The sequence below is a fragment of the Rutidosis leptorrhynchoides genome, chromosome 5 (genome assembly GCF_046630445.1).
Source record: "Rutidosis leptorrhynchoides isolate AG116_Rl617_1_P2 chromosome 5, CSIRO_AGI_Rlap_v1, whole genome shotgun sequence".
Classification (NCBI taxonomy): Eukaryota; Viridiplantae; Streptophyta; class Magnoliopsida; order Asterales; family Asteraceae; genus Rutidosis; species Rutidosis leptorrhynchoides.
In genome coordinates, this window is record NC_092337.1 from 25,128,584 (window position 1) to 25,149,130 (window position 20,547).

Consider the following 20,547-nt stretch of genomic DNA (forward strand, 5'->3'; position numbering starts at 1 on the left):
ATAGTGGATATTATGAAATGGTATGCATGCCTATCAATTTTTGATGTAAAGAAAGATTGTCTTTTAAAAACGAATGCAATGTTTGTAAAATGTATCATATAGAGGTCAAATACCTCGCAATGTAATCAACTATTGTGAATAGTTTATAATGTATATGAACGGGTCCTTTCAAATGACACAAATCATTACTGATTCTTGTGGACTAGAACGCGATAAAAGTCCAACAATTGTCTATGAAGATAATGCAGCTTGCATAGCACAGATGAAAGAAGGATATATCAAAATTGACCGAACCAAACACATACCTCCTAGATTCTTCTCATACACTCAAAATCTCATTAAGGACAACGAGATTGAAATGAGATATGTTCAATCCAGCAAAAACTCTGCTGATCTTTTCACGAAAGCACTTTCAACTGCTATTTTCAGAACACACGTTCATAACATTGGCATGAGACATGTTCAAAAGATGTAACAACCGAAGCGATGTCTACTTGAGGGGGAGTCAACTCCATGCTGCACTCTTTTTTCCTTAGCTAAAGTTTTTCCCACTGGATTTTCTTTAGCAAGGTTTTTAACGAGGCAGTAACTTACAGTTGATCTTCAACAAACAAAATTGCTATCCAAGGGGGGAGTGTTATAATATATAAATATATATATACATATATAAATGGATAGTCAATTATTGATACACAAAAGTAATATTATTGTATTACCTAAACTTGTGATATTTTTGCTATAAATAGCCATGAATGCAAGCATTAAACTTGCACCATTTCTCACACTTACAAAGTGTTTCTTCTTTCTCTCCATTATCATCTTTGTTCTTACGCTTCATTATTAGTATTCTTAATCAAGAATCAAATCACTAAAGGTAGTTATAAGCCTACTGAATTATAACATCAAGAATCAAACCACTAAAGGTAGTTATAAGCCTACTGAATTATAACAATATACTTCATATTTATTTATTTATTTATTGCACATTAATTAATTAAATTAATTATTAATTAATTAATTCCAAAAATACGAAAGATTGTATCTTTTGGTTCCATCTGTCACTCCTAGTCGTGGCGGTGGGGTTTCGTGTTCCTCAATCCCTTTCCCAATTTTCGACTTATAAATCATCATAATCACCGTCTTCATCAATCACTTGTAAACACACACAATTCACCCTAAAACATTATCAAATCATTATAATAATTATTTCTCTTACAAAACAATGTCATCAACAACTGGTAATATCATTCGATGCAAAGGTATACTTTAACAAATTATAAATTTTGATTTTGTTCGTTTTATCCATTTTTTTTTATTATCATTTTATTGTTTTTTATCTCGAATTTTATTTTTAATCATTAGATCATGTGGAAACGTACGTTAATTAATTTATTCTTTTATAATCTACGAATCATCCGATCTGTCAGCTAGCTGATCGTTATATGATCATTTCGCAACCAAAAAAGTACCCCTGTTGATCTGTTATTTGTATTTATTGATGTGTACATATATATTTTTCTGAATAATTTCCTGTATGTAGCTGCGGTGGCGCGTGAAGCCGGGAAGCCATTGGTAATTGAAGAAGTGGAGGTGGCGCCACCGCAGAAAATGGAAGTCCGGTTGAAGATCCTCTTCACCTCCTTGTGTCACACTGATGTTTACTTTTGGGAAGCAAAGGTCATTTTTTATATTTATAACTCACATTTTTTTTTTTCCTTACCCTTTGTTGTAAGGTTTATTAATTATATTAATATTAATATTAATTATATCACCTGTTAGATATTTATATATTTATGTACTCTCAAATTAATATCTCATTATTCATATTAGGCCATTTTTCGTGTATGTACCTGCAAGACTAATTGCGTTATATAACTATAACTTGCAGGGACAAAACCCGTTGTTTCCTCGCATATTAGGCCATGAAGCAGGAGGGTAGGATCTGTTTCAATCGTACATATAATAATCATAACTTTTTATGTGAAGTGAAAGTAACTTGTCTCTTTTTTTTTTTTTTTTTTAAATTTGTTTATAGAATTGTGGAGAGCGTAGGTGAAGGTGTGACGGAACTGAAGCCAGGGGATAAAGTCCTCCCGGTATTCACCGGAGAATGTGGCGAATGCCGCCATTGTAAGTCGGAAGAGAGCAATATGTGTGATCTTCTTCGGATTAATACCGACAGGGGTACCATGATCAATGACGGGAAAACAAGATTCTCTAAAGACGGCCAACCGATTTACCATTTTCTCGGTACCTCGACTTTTAGTGAGTACACAGTTGTTCATTCTGGATGTGTGGCTAAGATCAACCCTGATGCTCCCCTTGACAAAGTCTGCGTTCTTAGCTGCGGAATTTCTACCGGTTCGTATTAATTATTATTATTTTTTAATATTTTTATAAACGCAAAATCAGACACCCAACATGAATATTTTCCAAAAATATATACATATTTTCCACTAATATATATATATTTTTTTGTGAAGGTATGGGTGCAACTTTGAACGTTGCGAAACCAAAGGAGGGTATGAGTGTTGCTATTTTTGGGCTAGGAGCTGTAGGGCTTGCTGTAAGTTGACTCTCTTGGTTCTTTCTGTAGACTTTGTTGACTTTCTAAAATGCGGATGATTTAGTGTTTGAATTTTTGGATTAATATTTGGCTTTCCAGGCTGCTGAGGGGGCCCGCATTGCTGGGGCATCTAGGATTATCGGTATAGATCTTAATCCAAACAGGGCTGAGGAAGGTAAGTTGGTCAACGTTGGACTTTTTCATGTAAAACGATCTTGTTCTTAGTATTGTGGATTTGTGCAAGTAAATATACTGATTTTTTGTTTGAAACAGCCAAGAAATTTGGTGTTACTGAGTTTGTGAATCCTAAAGATCATGATAAACCAATCCAAGAGGTATTTCTAATGTTAATTTTGACTTTGACTTTGACCATGACTCCTTAATATTGTTATTAATGTTTTACGCCTCAATCATCAGGTCATTGCAGAGATGACTGATGGTGGAGTTGATAGGAGTGTCGAGTGCACTGGAAATGTTAAAGCGATGATCTCGGCTTTTGAATGTGTTCATGATGTAACGCACTTTCAAATCCAGCTCGTTAATGATATCAGCATGCCAATATATTTATTTTTAATTTATTAAAAGTTATGTTTTGTGTAGGGTTGGGGTGTGGCTGTTCTTGTTGGAGTGCCGAATAAAGACGATGAGTTTAAAACTCTGCCTATACATTTGTTGAATGAGAGGACTCTCAAGGGTACTTTCTTTGGCAACTATAAGCCTCGTACTGATATTCCTGGCGTCGTTGAAAAATACATGAAAAAGGTAAATATTGTGTATTTTTTTATAAAAATATTGTGCATTTTCATTGAAAAAATTGTACAATATGTGATTACTAGACTTTAAGAGCCCGTGCGTTGCACGGTTGGCTCTATTATGTTAATTGTTAATACATTAGGTATTGATGATTTTATCTAAAAAAAACATTTTAAATAAACCATAATAGTAGATATGAATTCCAAACATAGTTATTGAACAAATGAAATGCAAAAACATTTATGAATCATTTTACTAAACATCAATATAGGTAGAAAGCGCGTTCGTCGAAATTGTAGGTGAATATCCAGGTTGTTCCATATTTTAAACGATTTTATTTAAACAATGTAATAACAAACCTGAACCATTTCATATATGACCCCCAACAAACTTAATACTAACAATGTCAAATATAGTTTGTTAATTACAGTACATTAGAAGCAACTGCAGATTGACAAACTTTGACACATTAAAATGCACATCAATTGCTGATTGACTAACTTTGACTGCAGTGTCAAATCAGTAAAAAAAAAAAAAAAAGAAAGTCAACTGCATTCAAATATTCAGTATATTCATAATTCATATAACAGATTTATAACAAACTCAACAATGTCAAATTGATTCAAAATGATCCAAAACAGATTTGTTAAGCCAAAAACAGATTCAACATTATCAAATTGATCCACAACAATAAAAAAAAAAAAAAAAAAAAAAAAAAAAAAGAATAAAAAATGAGAACATAAATTCATTACATTACTAAGCACAAATTGTTCAACTAACTGGACATTTTCCTTTCATCTTTTTTTGAATTCCACTTGTAGATGCAAGATTGGTGTCTAGTCTAAGAAAAGAAAGCAAATAATGTAACAGACTGCAAGATTTGTGAAGACACTATTTTGTGTTAACCCATCTTGTCCCATACTTTAACTTGCTCGTTTGTAGTCTTACCTAACCCGCCCACTGTGTCACCTGCATCCAAAAAATTACATCAACATCAATTGAAATACTGGATAATAAAAGAAAATAATAAAGAGCCAGACTACAAAAAATCTCACTATCAAAAGTAGGTTGATTTGGGAAGGACTATATATTGCATCACAAATAGGTTACATGATGAGATAAAAATACCTTTAACCTCCTAATATATTGCTTTTGAATCTGTATTATCAGTTAGTTCTCGTGAGATTCAATCTCCCTCATTATTATGGCTTCTTCACCCTATTAAGACTCATGAAAACTGTATGATATATAAATTAAAAAAGTTGTTCAAACATTGTACGTCCTGTTGCAAGTTAATTTCGTATCGATTCAATAAAACTACCATAGTAGTGGTGTTCCCCGGGGAGGCAATGAAGAAAGAGTTACTTTTTGATTCTATTCGTAATATTTCTTTTATTTGGTGTATATGTAGAGGAAAATGCAATGTAACTTGGAACTCTTGGTTAACACATCCCTTGTAACTTGTATGGTTGTTTGGTCCCCGATAGCTACTTGCTAAAGGGTGACGTTTGATTAATAAAATTGATGTTCAAAAAAAAAAAAAAAAAAAAAAAAAAATCCTAAAAGCAGCAGTCAATTTAGAATCAGATAGCCCCGAGACAAACCACAATCATAAGGGCCAGCGAAACAACCATCATGTCATAATAGACGCCCATGTTCGGCTTGGTTTGGTTAGATATATATGCAGGCACACAACCCAAACAACTCATACACAAAAGATCAACAACTACATAATCAGGATTAACACTTTTCCTTTGCCTTTTTTACTTGTCATTACGTCATTACGTTATTACATTATATCGGCCAATAAGCAACTATAAGCCTCGTACTGATATTCCTGGCATCGTTGAAAAATACATGAAAAAGGTAAATATTGTGTATTTTTTTATAAAAATATTGTGCATTTTCATTGAAAAAATTGTACAATATGTGATTATGTGTAATGTGATGGATGCAGGAACTAGAAGTGGAGAAGTTCATAACTCACCAGGTTGAATTCTCAGAAATCAACAAAGCGTTCGAATACATGCTCAAAGGTGAAGGTCTTCGTTGCATCATTCGTATGGGTGCATAATCAAATAGCCTAATCTATTACCTAAATTTCTAATGAATAATATATAATATATGCATAGAGGAATAAAATAAGCTATGTGCAATGGGACTTATAATTCCCACATGAAGTTAAACGCTTTGTTAATGCGAATGTTAAGTTTTAATATGTGATGATTTTGTTTAGTTAACTCTCTGTTAATGTTATAAGTTTTAATATGTGATGATTTTGTTTTTCTGTTTAATCTCATGTCATTATAATTTTCGACTTTTCCTTTTTGTTTGTTACAAGATGGAAAATGATCATTTACATGTAAATAAATTTATTGGCAATCCCCTAATCTCTCCCTGCCATCCTTCATGTAACCTAATTTATATTCTCCCTATTATTTTGTGGTAAATATTAAGCCCTCATTATCTAGCCGCTGTAGAACAACCACAATTATCCACCTTAGGACCTTTCCTTTTACTAACCAATTTTGTTGAAATTGCAAAGTTTTTTGATATTTTTTCCATGACTCGAACCCACATTTCATTCTAGGGTTCGAGTCATTATATGAAAAAAATCAAGAAAAAGAAGACTTAAATAGTGTTCGAATCCGATTGCTTTTAACACAAGAACATGGAATATCGTCCCTTGGACATCACGGTTATTTCGGCCAATGGCCTCAAAAACTTTTTGCTTTTCTTTAGAATGAAAGTATATGTGGTCGTAAAATTGATAAATGGAAAATCCGTTGTTGAAAAGAAGACCCATGCATCGCGTGGTCGAAACCCTAAATGGAACCACCGTATGAAGTTTCCGGTTGAGGATTCAGCTATAAATACCACCAACCTTTTGTTTGTCCTTAGACAACGTCGTTTTTGGGGTGACAAAGATATCGGTGAGGTATCTATCCCGGTTCGTGAACTTGTAGACTTGGACACCCGTTCAGGAACCAGTGAACACGTGGTCGACTACCAGGTGAAAACGGTTAGAGGAAAATCGGTTGGCACGTTTACATTTTCGCACCAATTCATAGAGAAGCCATTTCCAGCACGAGATTCAACCGGAACATCCGGTAGTAATCATCCACCGGGCCCTGCATACATGATAAATCAACAAGGAATGCCTAGTTACCAGTCATCGTACTCTACAACACCCCAAGGGTATGTAAACTACCCTGGAGCAGGGTACGGTAACGGTTGGTACCCACAAACAACTCCACCTGGGGGATATGCATATCCCCCACCCCAACAAATGGGTTATAATCAACGGCGGTGATCGACGGAGCAATAAGGTGGCTTTGGATACGGTAAGTTTGGGCTACGAAAAGGGGCAGGTCTGGCCGAAGAACATGTTGCGATATATAACGATTTTCATTTGACTATATCAGAAGAATTATCTTAAAGAAGACCTTAAAATTATTATATCATAAAGTAATACTAATTTGATTTGATCTTGTTTGAATCCTCATTAACTTGTTGGCATTTCATCATTAATGATTGGTTTGTAACTATATATAATGTATTTTTCTTAATAAACAACATTTAGCAAAGATAGTATTTGTTGGTTCTAAATGCAATATCTTATCTGATGGCATAAAAGTAGAAAGACTGGCATTGTTGCTTTTAATAATCTTAATTAATTAACACAATTTAACATAAAATCCTTAGTAAATTGACCACTTTATTCATGAACAATAAAACAAAGTCGTTATAAAATCAGCAGCGTTTTGTAGCTAGTGGTGAGTTAGTAGCCCAAATATGATTCTAGATGTACCTAAATACAATATTAAACAAAAACAAGTATCATAGTGGTATTTAAACAGACATAACAATTCACATGTGAAGGTATTTGATAAGGCTAAAAAGGAACATATATTTCATAGCATTATTCCCCAAGAAAGACAAGATTTTAGTTGCAATTGTTCCATTTTCAAGTAATAATCGGTTATATTAAATAAGTGCGAAGACAAAAGGCGAAAACGAAGATTTGAAGACGCAAAGGTCCAAAAAGCTCAAAAGTACAAGATACAATCAAAAAGGTTCAAATTATTGATGAAGAACGTCTAAAAATGACAAGAGTACAAGTTACAAAACGCAAAGTACAAGATATTAAATTATACGAAAGGACGTTCGAAAATCCGGCACCGGGGCATGAACCAACTTTCAGCGCTCGACGCAACGGTGTAAAAATTACGAGTCAACTATGCACAAGAATAAAATACAATATTTAAATAATTCATAATAAGAATAATATTAAATAATAAAAAGTTGTTAATTGAGCATAGTTAAGGGGTCATAAGTGAAAATTTCAATTTACAATTCGCCAGGCTATGTAAATCGATGAAATAAGGGAGACCTTTTTCTATTCGATCTTTTTTTTTTTCTATCCTTAATATCAAATATCAATATCTATATTCTATATCTCTATCATAATGTTAACTTAATAAGATATAACAATAATCTTAATTTTAATTTTAAATTATGATAATAATAAGATTTATGATAGAGATCGTTTGAGTGTGTAAGTCGAAATTCTGTCCGTGTAACGCTACGCTATTTTTAATCATTGTAAGTTATGTTCAACATTTTTACATTAATGTCTCGTAGCTAAGTTATTATTATGCTTATTTAAAACGAAGTAATCATGATGTTGGGCTAATTACTAAAATTGGGTAATTGGGCTTTGTACCATAATTAAGGTTTGGGCAAAAGACCGACACTTGTGGAAATTGAACTATTGACTATTAATAGATGGGGGGTATTGTCTAATTGAGTGACAACTCATTGGAGTCTGTCGAACCTATCTTCAAATTAATTAACCTAATAATTAATAATGATTATGGTTGTCCTATTTAGTGATGTTCATATGGAATCTGTTATAATCATTTAATTAATCAATTGGGTTGGGTAATTGATTATTCATTCTGATCAAGTGGATGAATTAATATTCATAAACTAATTAAAACAGGGGTGGATTACATACAGTGATAACTGGTGTAATTGTTGACAGAAGTGATAACTGCGTCACAGTTTAAATCCTTAATCAGTTGGAATATTTGACTTCGGGTATAAGGGTAATTTGACGAGGATACTCGCACTTTATATTTATGACCGATGGACTATTATGGACAAAAACCAGATAGATGTATCAAATAAACCAGGACAAAGGACAATTAACCCATGGTAATAAATTAAAATCAACACGTCAAACATCATGATTACGGAAGTTTAAATAAGCATAATTCTTTTATTATATTTCTCATCGTATCTTTATTTACTGTCATTTTATTACTCGCAATTTTATTTTCTGTCATTTTATTTATCGCAATTTATTTTACGCACTTTAATTTTTGTCATTTATTTTTACGCTTAAAATCGACAAACCGGTCATTAAACGGTAAAACCCCCATTTTATAATAATACTACTACTTATTTATATATATATTTTTACAAATAAACTTAATAATATAGCGTTAACTTCACCAGCTCCCTGTGGAACGAACCGGACTTACTAAAAACTACACTACTCTACGATTAGGTACACTGCCTATAGTGTTGTAGCAAGGTTTAGGTATATCCCATCCGTAAATTAATAAAACTTGTGTCATATTTTGTAGTATTTTGTATTAAAAATAATACTATTTCGTACCCTCACGCTACATCATCAAGTTTTTGGCGCCGCTGCCGGGGAGCGCTAAAACGCTATATTTTTAATTATAATAATATTGAAATAAAATATAATAATATAATAATATTGAAATAGAATATAATAATATAATAATATTGAAATAGAATATAATAATATAATAATATTTAAGAATCAAAAATTTATACGTAAATTTTAAAAAAAGTGGTATTTATTAAATACTTCAGGGGTATATTATGTAACTTATAATTAATAATTGCTATCATGTCGCTTTCATGTGAATAGTAAATTAATTAATTTATTTTCATTTACTATTCATGAATAGTAAATGAATTAAAAAAAAAATTTGTGTAAAAAAAAATCGTTTTTTTTTAAAAAAAAAAAAAAAAAAAAAATTTGTTTTAAAAAAAAAAAATTTGTAAAAAAAAATCGTTTTTTTTTAAAAAATTTAAAAAAAAAACGAAAAAAAAAAAAAAAAACGTAAAAAAAACAAAAACGTAAAAAAAAAAAAACGTAAAAAAAAAAAAAAAAAAAAAAATTATTAAAAAAAATATATATATTTTTAAAATTTTGTCTATAAAAAAAAATGTTTTTTTTAGTTTTATTACCTTTAGATTTTTAGACTATAGTCGCAACTTTTAGTATTAAGTTTAGTTTTGCCATAGTTATTTTCTTATTTTTATTTTTCGACGCCTTTTACCTATGTATCAATTACAATTCCAATTAGTAATCTCTATTTGTAGTTTTAATTTTAAGATAGTGATCGTTATAAGGTTGGATTAACCGCGTGTTTACAAACCACTCTTCGTCTTTTTCATTTTTCGACACTTTTCGACGCGCAATCTTTTTCTCTCTTATTTCTCGCCATTCTAGTTTTTAGGACTTAGAATTTTTTCTACTTCTTCTCTAAATTTCTTAAAATTACGAAAATTTATTTTAAGTGGTTAAATTGATAGACATCAAAATTTTCTGGTTCGTAGTAATAGTTGGATTTGTACGTGGACCGGGTTATTGGAGCCAAACAGTCCTCAATTATATTGAGACCAAACGAATCCTGCCCCTCTGCTGCATCTTTTGGCTATTCGAAACGTGGGCAAAATCAGAAAAGTCTATTGGTTGGATAACTTATTATAATTTTTCTTTCCTTTTTAAAACTAATAGGATATTCAGTGAATGCACCGAGCAAGACGTTCACCACCTTTTGTACGTTCACCACCTGTAACTCGATCAAGACATCGTTTAACAAATATAGCTGCCGTTGATTTTTCTTTAGAATCATCATCTAGTCGACCAAGAACTCTAACTCAAATTTCCGATAATCCATCTTTTGAACCCGACTTCACAATTAAGAACCCGGAGCATATTCAAGGACAATTCCAAGATCCTGAACCACTAATTATTCCTCCTGAACCACAAACCGTTAAATCAGAGTCCTCTAGTGATTCGTATTCAACAAATTCAATTATGGAAGTAACGGAACCTCTAAGTATGGAAGATCGAATGAGAGCCACACGCACGGGCCAAGGTCATGCCATTATTAAACCAGAAGTTAATGCGCCAGATTATGAAATCAAAGGACAAATTCTACACATGGTAACTAACCAATGCCAATTCAGTGGTGCACCGAATGAAGATCCTAACGAACACCTTCGTACGTTTAAAAGAATTTGTACACTATTCAAAATCCGAGAAGTGGAAGATGAGCAGATCTATCTCATGTTATTTCCCTGGACTTTAAAGGGAGAAGCCAAAGATTGGTTAGAATCGTTACCTGAAGGGGCGATTGACACATGGGATGTTTTAGTTGAAAAATTTCTTAAACGATTCTTTCCGGCATCCAAAGCCGTGAGACTTCAAGGAGAAATTGTTACGTTCGCGCAAAATCCAAATGAAACATTATATGAGGCTTGGACAAGATTCGGAAGGATGTTGAGAGGATGTCCTCAACACGGATTAGATACTTTTCAAATAGTACAAATCTTCTATAAAGGCGTAGACATCGCCACACGAAAAGACATCGACATAACAGCTGGTGGTTCCATTATGAAGAAAACCGCAACTGAAGCTTACAAAATTATTGATAACACAGCCTCCCACTCGCATGAGTGGCACCAAGAAAAAGATATTTTTCGTTCATCTAAAGTGGCTAGAGCCGATTCTAGCCATGACTTTGATTCCGTTTCCGCAAAAATAGATGCTTTCGAAAGACGAATGGAAAAGATGAATAAAGATATTCACGCAATACGAATCAGTTGTGAGCTATGCGGTGGACCACACTTATTGAAAGATTGTCACATTGAACCAACATTGGAACAACGAGAGAATGTTTTCTATATGAACCAAAGGCCGGGAAATAATTATCAAAATAATTATCAACCGCCAAGGCTAAACTTAAATCGAAATCAAAACATTCTTTACAATCCAAAAGGACCCGAAAATAACTGGTATAACCAACAAGGTCCGAATAACCAACCAACTCAAAACAACACTTTCAATCAACAAAGACCTAGCTTGTATAAACCACCACAACAACCCGAAGAGAAAAAGCCAAATCTTGAAGAAATGATGGCAAAGCTGATTGAATCTCAAACACAATTCATTACATCTCAAACCCAAACGAACGAGAGGTTTGATCAGTCATTAAGAACTCAACAAGCTTCCATTTTGAATCTTGAAAAACACGTAGGTACTATTGCTAGCATGATGAGTGAGAGGGAACAAGGAAAGCTACCGAGTAATACTGAAGTAAATCCTCGGAATGAGAATGTTAATATGGTTTCAACGAATTCTGAAAAACCAGCACCAGAAGATGGGAAGGTTTTAGATGAGAGTAACAATGAAGAAGTTACACCACCACCACCCGAGTATGTAAAGCCAATGGTGGCACCATACAAACCACCCATCCCGTTTCCAAGAAAAGGAGTTGAGTATGAGCAAGTGATAGGTAATAAAGATTGTGATACCTCTGGAAAGAAGAAGAAGAAAAAGAATAAGAAAGTACCAGAAACAAAAGCCGTAGAAGTAAACCCGGTGAATACAGTTCCACCAAAACCTCCACCTAGGGTAGGTGATCCGGGTGAATTTATTGTTCCTTGTCTACTTAGTGATTGTGTTATGTATGATGCACTAGCAGATTTAGGTGCAAGTGTAAGTGTTATGCCTCTTTCATTATATAAGAGATTAGGTGTAGGTGAGTTAAGTCCAACGGATATGAGTGTTCGACTCTTTGATCAAACCATTAAACACCCAGTTGGAATTGTTGACAACCTACCCGTTCAAGTAGGCAATTTAACCTTTCTAGTCGAATTCATTGTCATTAACATAGAAGAGGACCCAAACATTCCTCTAATTTTAGGTCGACCATTCTTAGCGTCCACCAAGGCGTTATTTGATGTAGGAAATGGTAGAATGACACTTAAAAGTGGTGACAAGTCAATCACCTTTATGATTCGAAAGTCTAAATCTCCACCAACCAAAACCGTTGAACCAGTAAAATCGATTGGTAATAACCATGTTGTTTTACCAACTCCAACGGTAGTGCTTAACAATAATAAAACGCCTAAGTGTGGGGAAAATGAAGTAACATCTAATGATGACTTGATAACAAAGAACCCCGTTATTGATACGAAATTAAATGACCCCGTTATTAACAGTTCAATGAAGAAGCTTTTTAAAAGGGCTATTGATGCTAGAAGTAAGGGGAACTTTAAGTTATGTAACCGGTTAGTATCCAATCTGTCGCCTAAAGAAAAGGCCAAACTAGTTGAATTATGGGATTTCACAGAAGAAGCTAGGCAATGGCTTAAAGAAAAATTCACAGATACGCAAGTTGATTATGGACCAAAAGAAATTAACGATGAAGTTAATCACAATTTCAACACCACAGCTACCTAAGTGTGGGGAGATTTAAGTGTCTTAAAAAAAAATGCTATCTAGAGTTAGTTGTTCTGTTCTCGTGTAGTTCCGAGAATGGAATCCGATTGGTCTTTTCCGCTAGCAGACACTAAAGAACTAGTTTCCTCCCTCCATTCTGAATTTTTTTTTATTTTGTAGGTTTTATATAAAAATTAATATGCTTTTTAAATTTAAGTTTTGTGTGATTTTAAAAACAAAATTTACTTTATTTCATTAAGTTAAAAAAAAAATTGATTTCTAAAATTCGTCGTGAGTTGAAGACTAGGTCATAGAGCCGAAATTGCTTTACCCGAGGGCGGGGCGACAAATTTTGTTATCATTATTTTTAATTTTATTGATTTAAAGTATGCCAAAAATATTATACTTTATAAATTTTTGAAAAGTGGGGTTATAAACCAAACTTCAAAAATATATATATATATATATATATATATATATATATATATATATATATATATATATATATATATATATATGTTTGTATTTTATCTTATGTACAAAACAGGGTAGAACAACGCACTTTCAAAGACTAACATTAAGTTCAGCAATAGCTACTGATTTTGACGACAAGAAGCAAAATATCAAATGTGATGTAAAATAATATGCTTACAAACTGGGTATTTTTAATCACTTTTCTACACTAATCACCCTCATGAATTTATAATTATAGTCTGATTTCATGCAAATGAGGGCATTGCATGATCTCAAGTGTGGGGAAGGGTTATAAATTCTCTCGGGTTTGCACTTAGTTTATTTGCCAAATTTTGTGAAAATTTGAAAAATTTTCAACTAAATAAATTTAAAATCATGTTTATACATATTTATGAACGGTGAAAACTAGGTGATAATACCGAAATTATCGTTACCTCGAAAAGGACATAAATTGAGAAACACCCTAAAACGCTTGAATTCATTTAAAATGAAATAAAAGAAAATAAAAAGGCAAAGAAAGAAACTAAGTGTGGGAAGAATGTACCAAGTTATTCAATTTAAAACATATATCACATATTTTTGTACAAGATTATTGCAGGTACTTTTGCTTTGGACGATACTAATCAGTTTTACCCGGTTTACTGTAATACATTTGAAAGAAAGATGGATCTACACGATGAATCAATTCCATCATTAAAAGGAAGTAAAGTCTTCCGAAAAAGACACGCGCTTCTTGATTTAGGTCATGAAGTTGTCGTCCAGACCAGCTGTAGGTTGACGAAAAACCTAGAAAAGTCATCACTAAAATCAGCAGGAAATCCACGGACCTCAGCATCAAACAGGGTCGCCAAGTGGTCAGACTTATCCTAACCATGAGAGGGTCTGTCTTGTAAAATGGGGAGGGCACCGTGCAAATTAGCTTGATAAGACTAATGAATCAGATCCCCAGAAAGGATAATCTCCTTAAAGATTAAAAATCAGCTTTTAAGACTGATATTACTCAATCCTAGAGATTGACCTTAAAGATTGAGAATTCAAACTCATGGAATTCAATGATATCTAAACTCGAGCTTGAACGAGAAAATATTTTGATCAAAAATACAAACCGATTTGTTTTCTGAAAACCCATTTTCAATGCGTTCATTACCATTGAACGTAAAATCCTGAGAATTCATCAGAATTCATTAGGTCACCTGAACCAAATCGGGTGTCAACCGTAAGAACGGTGGTTGCATAGCATGGTCAGAGACAGGACCTTGTGCCAGACCGAAAAATCATAGGATGATCTTTACTATCGCTCCTACCAAGGATAGTTCTAGCATTCGACACGTTAAAAGACCATAATCATCTGCATGTCACGGGACATTGCCTTAACAGTTTCTTGTTCATCGCTTTCCTTTACAACCGGACGGTAGTTTACCGAAAGGTAATATACGGAACAAGTAAACTGGATGTGTGCTTTCCGATACCGGGATAGCAGTGGATTACACGAACCTAAAAGTTTTTAGCCAAAATATTGATCCACAAATATATTTTGCAACACCAATGATGGATCAAATCAGAAAACTTGTCTAGGGTAAAATCTAGCTTGAATTTTCAAAAGATCAAATGTTTTCATAAAGATCCAATTTCCTTAAAGGATCTAAATTTTTATAGTCATGTGGGACTGTAAACCGCCTTTCAAATGTGCACTTTGCTTTGGAAACCGAAAGTAAATCGGCTATTTGATTGCAAGTGTCGTTGACCTAAACCCAAGGTAACTGTGGATGACACACCCACCTTTAACCATGGTTCTATTGTTAATATCATTGTTTATACCGCTCTATCAAAATCACTGATGTACAAAGTGTGAAGAATAAAGAAGTGATTCGTGTGATGTATTATATTATTTCAAGACTGTATTGCTTGAGGACAAGCAACGCTCAAGTGTGGGGATATTGATAAGGCTAAAAAGGAACATATATTTCATAGCATTATTCCCCAAGAAAGACAAGATTTTAGTTGCAATTGTTCCATTTTCAAGTAATAATCGGTTATATTAAATAAGTGCGAAGACAAAAGGCGAAAACGAAGATTTGAAGACGCAAAGGTCCAAAAAGCTCAAAAGTACAAGATACAATCAAAAAGGTTCAAATTATTGATGAAGAACGTCTAAAAATGACAAGAGTACAAGTTACAAAACGCAAAGTACAAGATATTAAATTATACGAAAGGACGTTCGAAAATCCGGAACCGGGGCATGAACCAACTTTCAGCGCTCGACGCAACGGTGTAAAAATTACGAGTCAACTATGCACAAGAATAAAATACAATATTTAAATAATTCATAATAAGAATAATATTAAATAATAAAAAGTTGTTAATTGAGCATAGTTAAGGGGTCATAAGTGAAAATTTCAATTTACAATTCGCCTATAAAAGGCTATGTAAATCGATGAAATAAGGGAGACCTTTTTCTATTCGATCTTTTTTTTTTTTCTATCCTTAATATCAAATATCAATATCTATATTCTATATCTCTATCATAATGTTAACTTAATAAGATATAACAATAATCTTAATTTTAATTTTAAATTATGATAATAATAAGATTTATGATAGAGATCGTTTGAGTGTGTAAGTCGAAATTCTGTCCGTGTAACGCTACGCTATTTTTAATCATTGTAAGTTATGTTCAACCTTTTTACATTAATGTCTCGTAGCTAAGTTATTATTATGCTTATTTAAAACGAAGTAATCATGATGTTGGGCTAATTACTAAAATTGGGTAATTGGGCTTTGTACCATAATTAAGGTTTGGGCAAAAGACCGACACTTGTGGAAATTGAACTATTGACTATTAATAGATGGGGGGTATTGTCTAATTGAGTGACAACTCATTGGAGTCTGTCGAACCTATCTTCAAATTAATTAACCTAATAATTAATAATGATTATGGTTGTCCTATTTAGTGATGTTCATATGAAATCTGTTATAATCATTTAATTAATCAATTGGGTTGGGTAATTGATTATTCATTCTGATCAAGTGGATGAATTAATATTCATAAACTAATTAAAACAGGGGTGGATTACATACAGTGATAACTGGTGTAATTGTTGACAGAAGTGATAACTGCGTCACAGTTTAAATCCTTAATCAGTTGGAATATTTGACTTCGGGTATAAGGGTAATTTGACGAGGATACTCGCACTTTATATTTATGACCGATGGACTATTATGGACAAAAACCAGATAGATGTATCAAATAAACCAGGACAAAGGACAATTAACCCATGGTAATAAATTAAAATCAACACGTCAAACATCATGATTACGGAAGTTTAAATAAGCATAATTCTTTTATTATATTTCTCATCGTATCTTTATTTACTGTCATTTTATTACTCGCAATTTTATTTTCTGTCATTTTATTTATCGCAATTTATTTTACGCACTTTAATTTTTGTCATTTATTTTTACGCTTAAAATCGACAAACCGGTCATTAAACGGTAAAACCCCCATTTTATAATAATACTACTACTTATTTATATATATATTTTTACAAATAAACTTAATAATATAGCGTTAACTTCACCAGCTCCCTGTGGAACGAACCGGACTTACTAAAAACTACACTACTCTACGATTAGGTACACTGCCTATAGTGTTGTAGCAAGGTTTAGGTATATCCCATCCGTAAATTAATAAAACTTGTGTCATATTTTGTAGTATTTTGTATTAAAAATAATACTATTTCGTACCCTCACGCTACATCATCAGTATTATTTATCCTCAGATCTAAAAGTGAAAATTCACCTTTAAAAATAGTAAAAAAAATTATGTTCAGCATCTAAACTGCTTCGAATGGGGGAAAGAATTAAGGAAGTCTTGCTCGTAGCGCCGTTTTCTACTTATCTTGCGAAAATGGGCCTAATCTGCAATTGAAAATATTTCGGAAAATTCTCCACACAAAATTTTGCCCGATTTTGTGGGGAATGTAGTGATTTCAAATATGTGTTTTGCGGCCATTTGTTATCATCAAAACGAAACTACACTCTCATACATTCGCATTCAATATGAAATTTAGAAACAAAAACAAAAATAAGGGTATGAATCTCGAGAAATAAAAAAGCGGGTAAAAATACTAGAACAATAAAACAAAGACGTTATAAAAGCAACAACGTTTTGTAGCTAGTGGTGAGACAGTAGCCCCAACATGATTCTAGATGTACATAAATATCATATTAAATAAAAACAAGTATCATAGTGGTATTTAAGCAGACACAACAATTCACACCTGAAGGTATTACTTATCATCAGATCTAAAAGTGCAAAATTCGCCTTTAAAAATAGTAAAATATTATTTTTGGCATCTAAACTGCTTCGAACGGGGGAACGCCTTAAGGTAGTCTTGAGCGTAGTGCCTTTTTCTAGTTATATTGCGAAAATGGGTCTAATCTGCAGTTGAAAATTTTTCGGAAAATTCTCTACAAAATTTTACCCGATTTTGTGGGGAATGTAGTGACTTCAAATATGTGTTTTGCAGCCATTAGTTGTAGAGACCCGTCCTAATCTATCTGGACGAAGTCTTCAACATTTGATCCCATTGCGAGGTACTGACCTCTATATGCCATTAATGACTCCAAGTAATTTCTTTAAAATGATCAAATGCACAGCGGAAGATTTCTTTCATACCTGAGAATAAACATGCTTAAAAGTGTCAACTAAAAGGTTGGTGAGTTCATAGGTTTATCATAATCAATCATTTTTATAATTTTAATAGACCACAAGATTCTCATTTTTCATAAATAACATTACACTTGCAAGTGTAATAAAAATCATTCGTATGATGAACACCTGGTAACCGACATTAACATAATGCATATAGAATATCCCCCGCATACTCGCAAGTATGCCATAAATATTGGCAATCACAATCACCATTTAAATTGAAGTACTAAAGCATTCCAAATTCCAGAATGAGGTTTGTTAGGCCCATAGATCTATCTTTAGGATTCGCGTCAATTAGGGGTCATTTTCCTAATTTTTAGGTTACCAGACTTGAAGGGGCGATATTCGGTTTAATAATCCAACCATAGAATATAGTTTTAAGTACTTGTGTCTATTTCGTCAAACATTTATAAAAGCAACGCATGTATTCTCAGTCCCAAAAATATATATTGCAAAAGCATTTAAAAAGGGAGCAAATGAAACTCACGATACGATATTTGTAGTAAAATATGCATACGACGGAACTGAACAATGCAGGGTTGACCTCGGATTCACGAACCTATATCAATTATATATATATATATATATATATATATATATATATATATATATATATATATATATATATATATTAACACATATAATGGTAATCGAACAAATTTATGGATTTATTACTGAATTAATTGTTATTTTAATTATGTGTTTTATTAATAACCTAATTAATTACATTTATTAATATTTATTATAAAGATATTAATATAATTATGTTATATGTAGTAAATATGGTTTTATATAACTAATAGTTATTTGATAAAATAATATTGATAATAATAAATAAAAGTTGTTTCATCCTATAATAATAATAATAATAATAATAATAATACTAATAATAATAATAATAATAATAATAATAGTTATAATAATAAAAATAATAATTTTTATAAAAATGATACTTTTAATAATAATAATAATAATAATAAAAATGATAACTTTACTAAAAATGATAATTTTAATAATAATGAATACTAATAATAATAACAAAAATAATAATAATGATTTTACTAATAATAATAATACTAATATTTATTTTAATAACTATAATGATAATAATACTAATAATAATAATAACTATAAAAATAATGATTTTACTAATAATAATAATAATACTAATATTTATATTAATAACTATAATGATAATAATACTACCTATAATAATACTAATACTTATGATAATAATCATAAAAATAATTGGTAATAATAATATTTATGTTACTTAATGATAAAAATAAAAATAATAATAATAATAATAATAATAATAATAATAATAATAATAATAATAATAATAATAATGATAATTGTAATAATAATAACTACCTCACAAGCTTTTCCAAAAAGAAAATAAAGTGCCTCCGCCCGGGCTTGAACCCAAGACCTCTCGTTCCACGCAAACACCCCTAAACCATTACTCCATATCTATTTTTCTGATTAATACCAAACTTATATTTACTTAACCCGTTTTAATTAAGTTTAAATTTCCTTCTTAAACTTGAAACCCAATCATCATTGTTATACCTTATCAATATCTAAATTTTGTAACAAGGGCTTGTGATGGTCTCGGCCCAATAGCAAGATTTGAACACGGCCCATTAGTAAAAATTGGAATCACGGCCCAACTAACCTATTAATCTAACCCTTTTGTCCAAGTCCATTATTAATCTAACTTATATAATACGCTTGTAAATCAAATCGGTATAGCAACAGCCCGCTTCAGGTTTTTATTTTACTCCAACAGCCCACTTCAATATTTACTTGGCCCAAGATGTAATAAGGTTTTGGGTGTCCAGGTATATTCACGAAAGAAGTCGACAGATACAAAAAAATAAATAAAAGGGTTTCGTTTTTAAGTCATCATCGTGTCATCATCATTCTCATCCATCTTCTATCATCGTGTAATCTTGTTCTTCCTTTTCATCGTTACTGATTTAATGTATCACCATTTTCTCCCTCGTTACTGTATCAGAAAAAGGAGCAGGAAATAGCAGTTGCAGTCCTCGAAGGTGCTCGATTGTGGTGTTGGTGATTCTCAAATAAAACAGCAATCCGAGCAGGTGCAGTGGTGGCGGACATGGTGATTGATAAGATGAAGGTTAAATGGTTTAAAGATGGTGGGTTTTTAATGGTGGCTGTGGTGGTGCTTTACTGCAGCAACAGAAACCCAAATATATATATATATAGCGGTGCAGGAGGTGAAGTGTTAACAGGCAGTCAACAAATAGCAGGTTGTAGGTCTGGTTTGAAGAAATAGACGACTGTTAACAGCAACTGAGTAAGTGATGATGGTTTGTTAGGTAGTTGGTTAGAAAACAGAAACAATTTAGTAGTTTTAACCATGGTGGGTTTGTTGTGGTTGTTCTGGTTGTAAGGGTGGTGATATTTTGGATTGTTCAAAATGAAAACAGAAAACAGTAATAATGAGTTGTTATT

At 32.2% G+C, this 20,547-nt stretch overlaps 2 protein-coding genes across 2 annotated transcripts; both read left to right on the plus strand.

Annotated features, from left to right (window-relative positions):
• The first annotated feature begins 1,172 nt into the window (after nucleotides 1–1,172).
• On the plus strand, nucleotides 1,173–5,588 carry LOC139846598 (alcohol dehydrogenase 1). The gene is made up of 10 exons (XM_071836074.1): nucleotides 1,173–1,259; nucleotides 1,541–1,677; nucleotides 1,889–1,935; nucleotides 2,036–2,361; nucleotides 2,484–2,566; nucleotides 2,666–2,741; nucleotides 2,840–2,901; nucleotides 2,984–3,079; nucleotides 3,167–3,328; nucleotides 5,277–5,588. Exons 1-10 carry the CDS (start codon nucleotides 1,223–1,225, stop codon nucleotides 5,391–5,393), a joined length of 1,143 nt encoding a protein of 380 aa, XP_071692175.1. The 5' UTR covers nucleotides 1,173–1,222; the 3' UTR covers nucleotides 5,394–5,588.
• Nucleotides 5,589–5,874: 286 nt separating this feature from the next.
• On the plus strand, nucleotides 5,875–6,818 carry LOC139850726 (protein SRC2 homolog). The gene has a single exon (XM_071840278.1). The coding sequence runs from the start codon at nucleotides 5,991–5,993 to the stop codon at nucleotides 6,630–6,632; it is 642 nt and encodes a 213-aa protein (XP_071696379.1). The 5' UTR covers nucleotides 5,875–5,990; the 3' UTR covers nucleotides 6,633–6,818.
• Nucleotides 6,819–20,547: the final 13,729 nt, after the last annotated feature.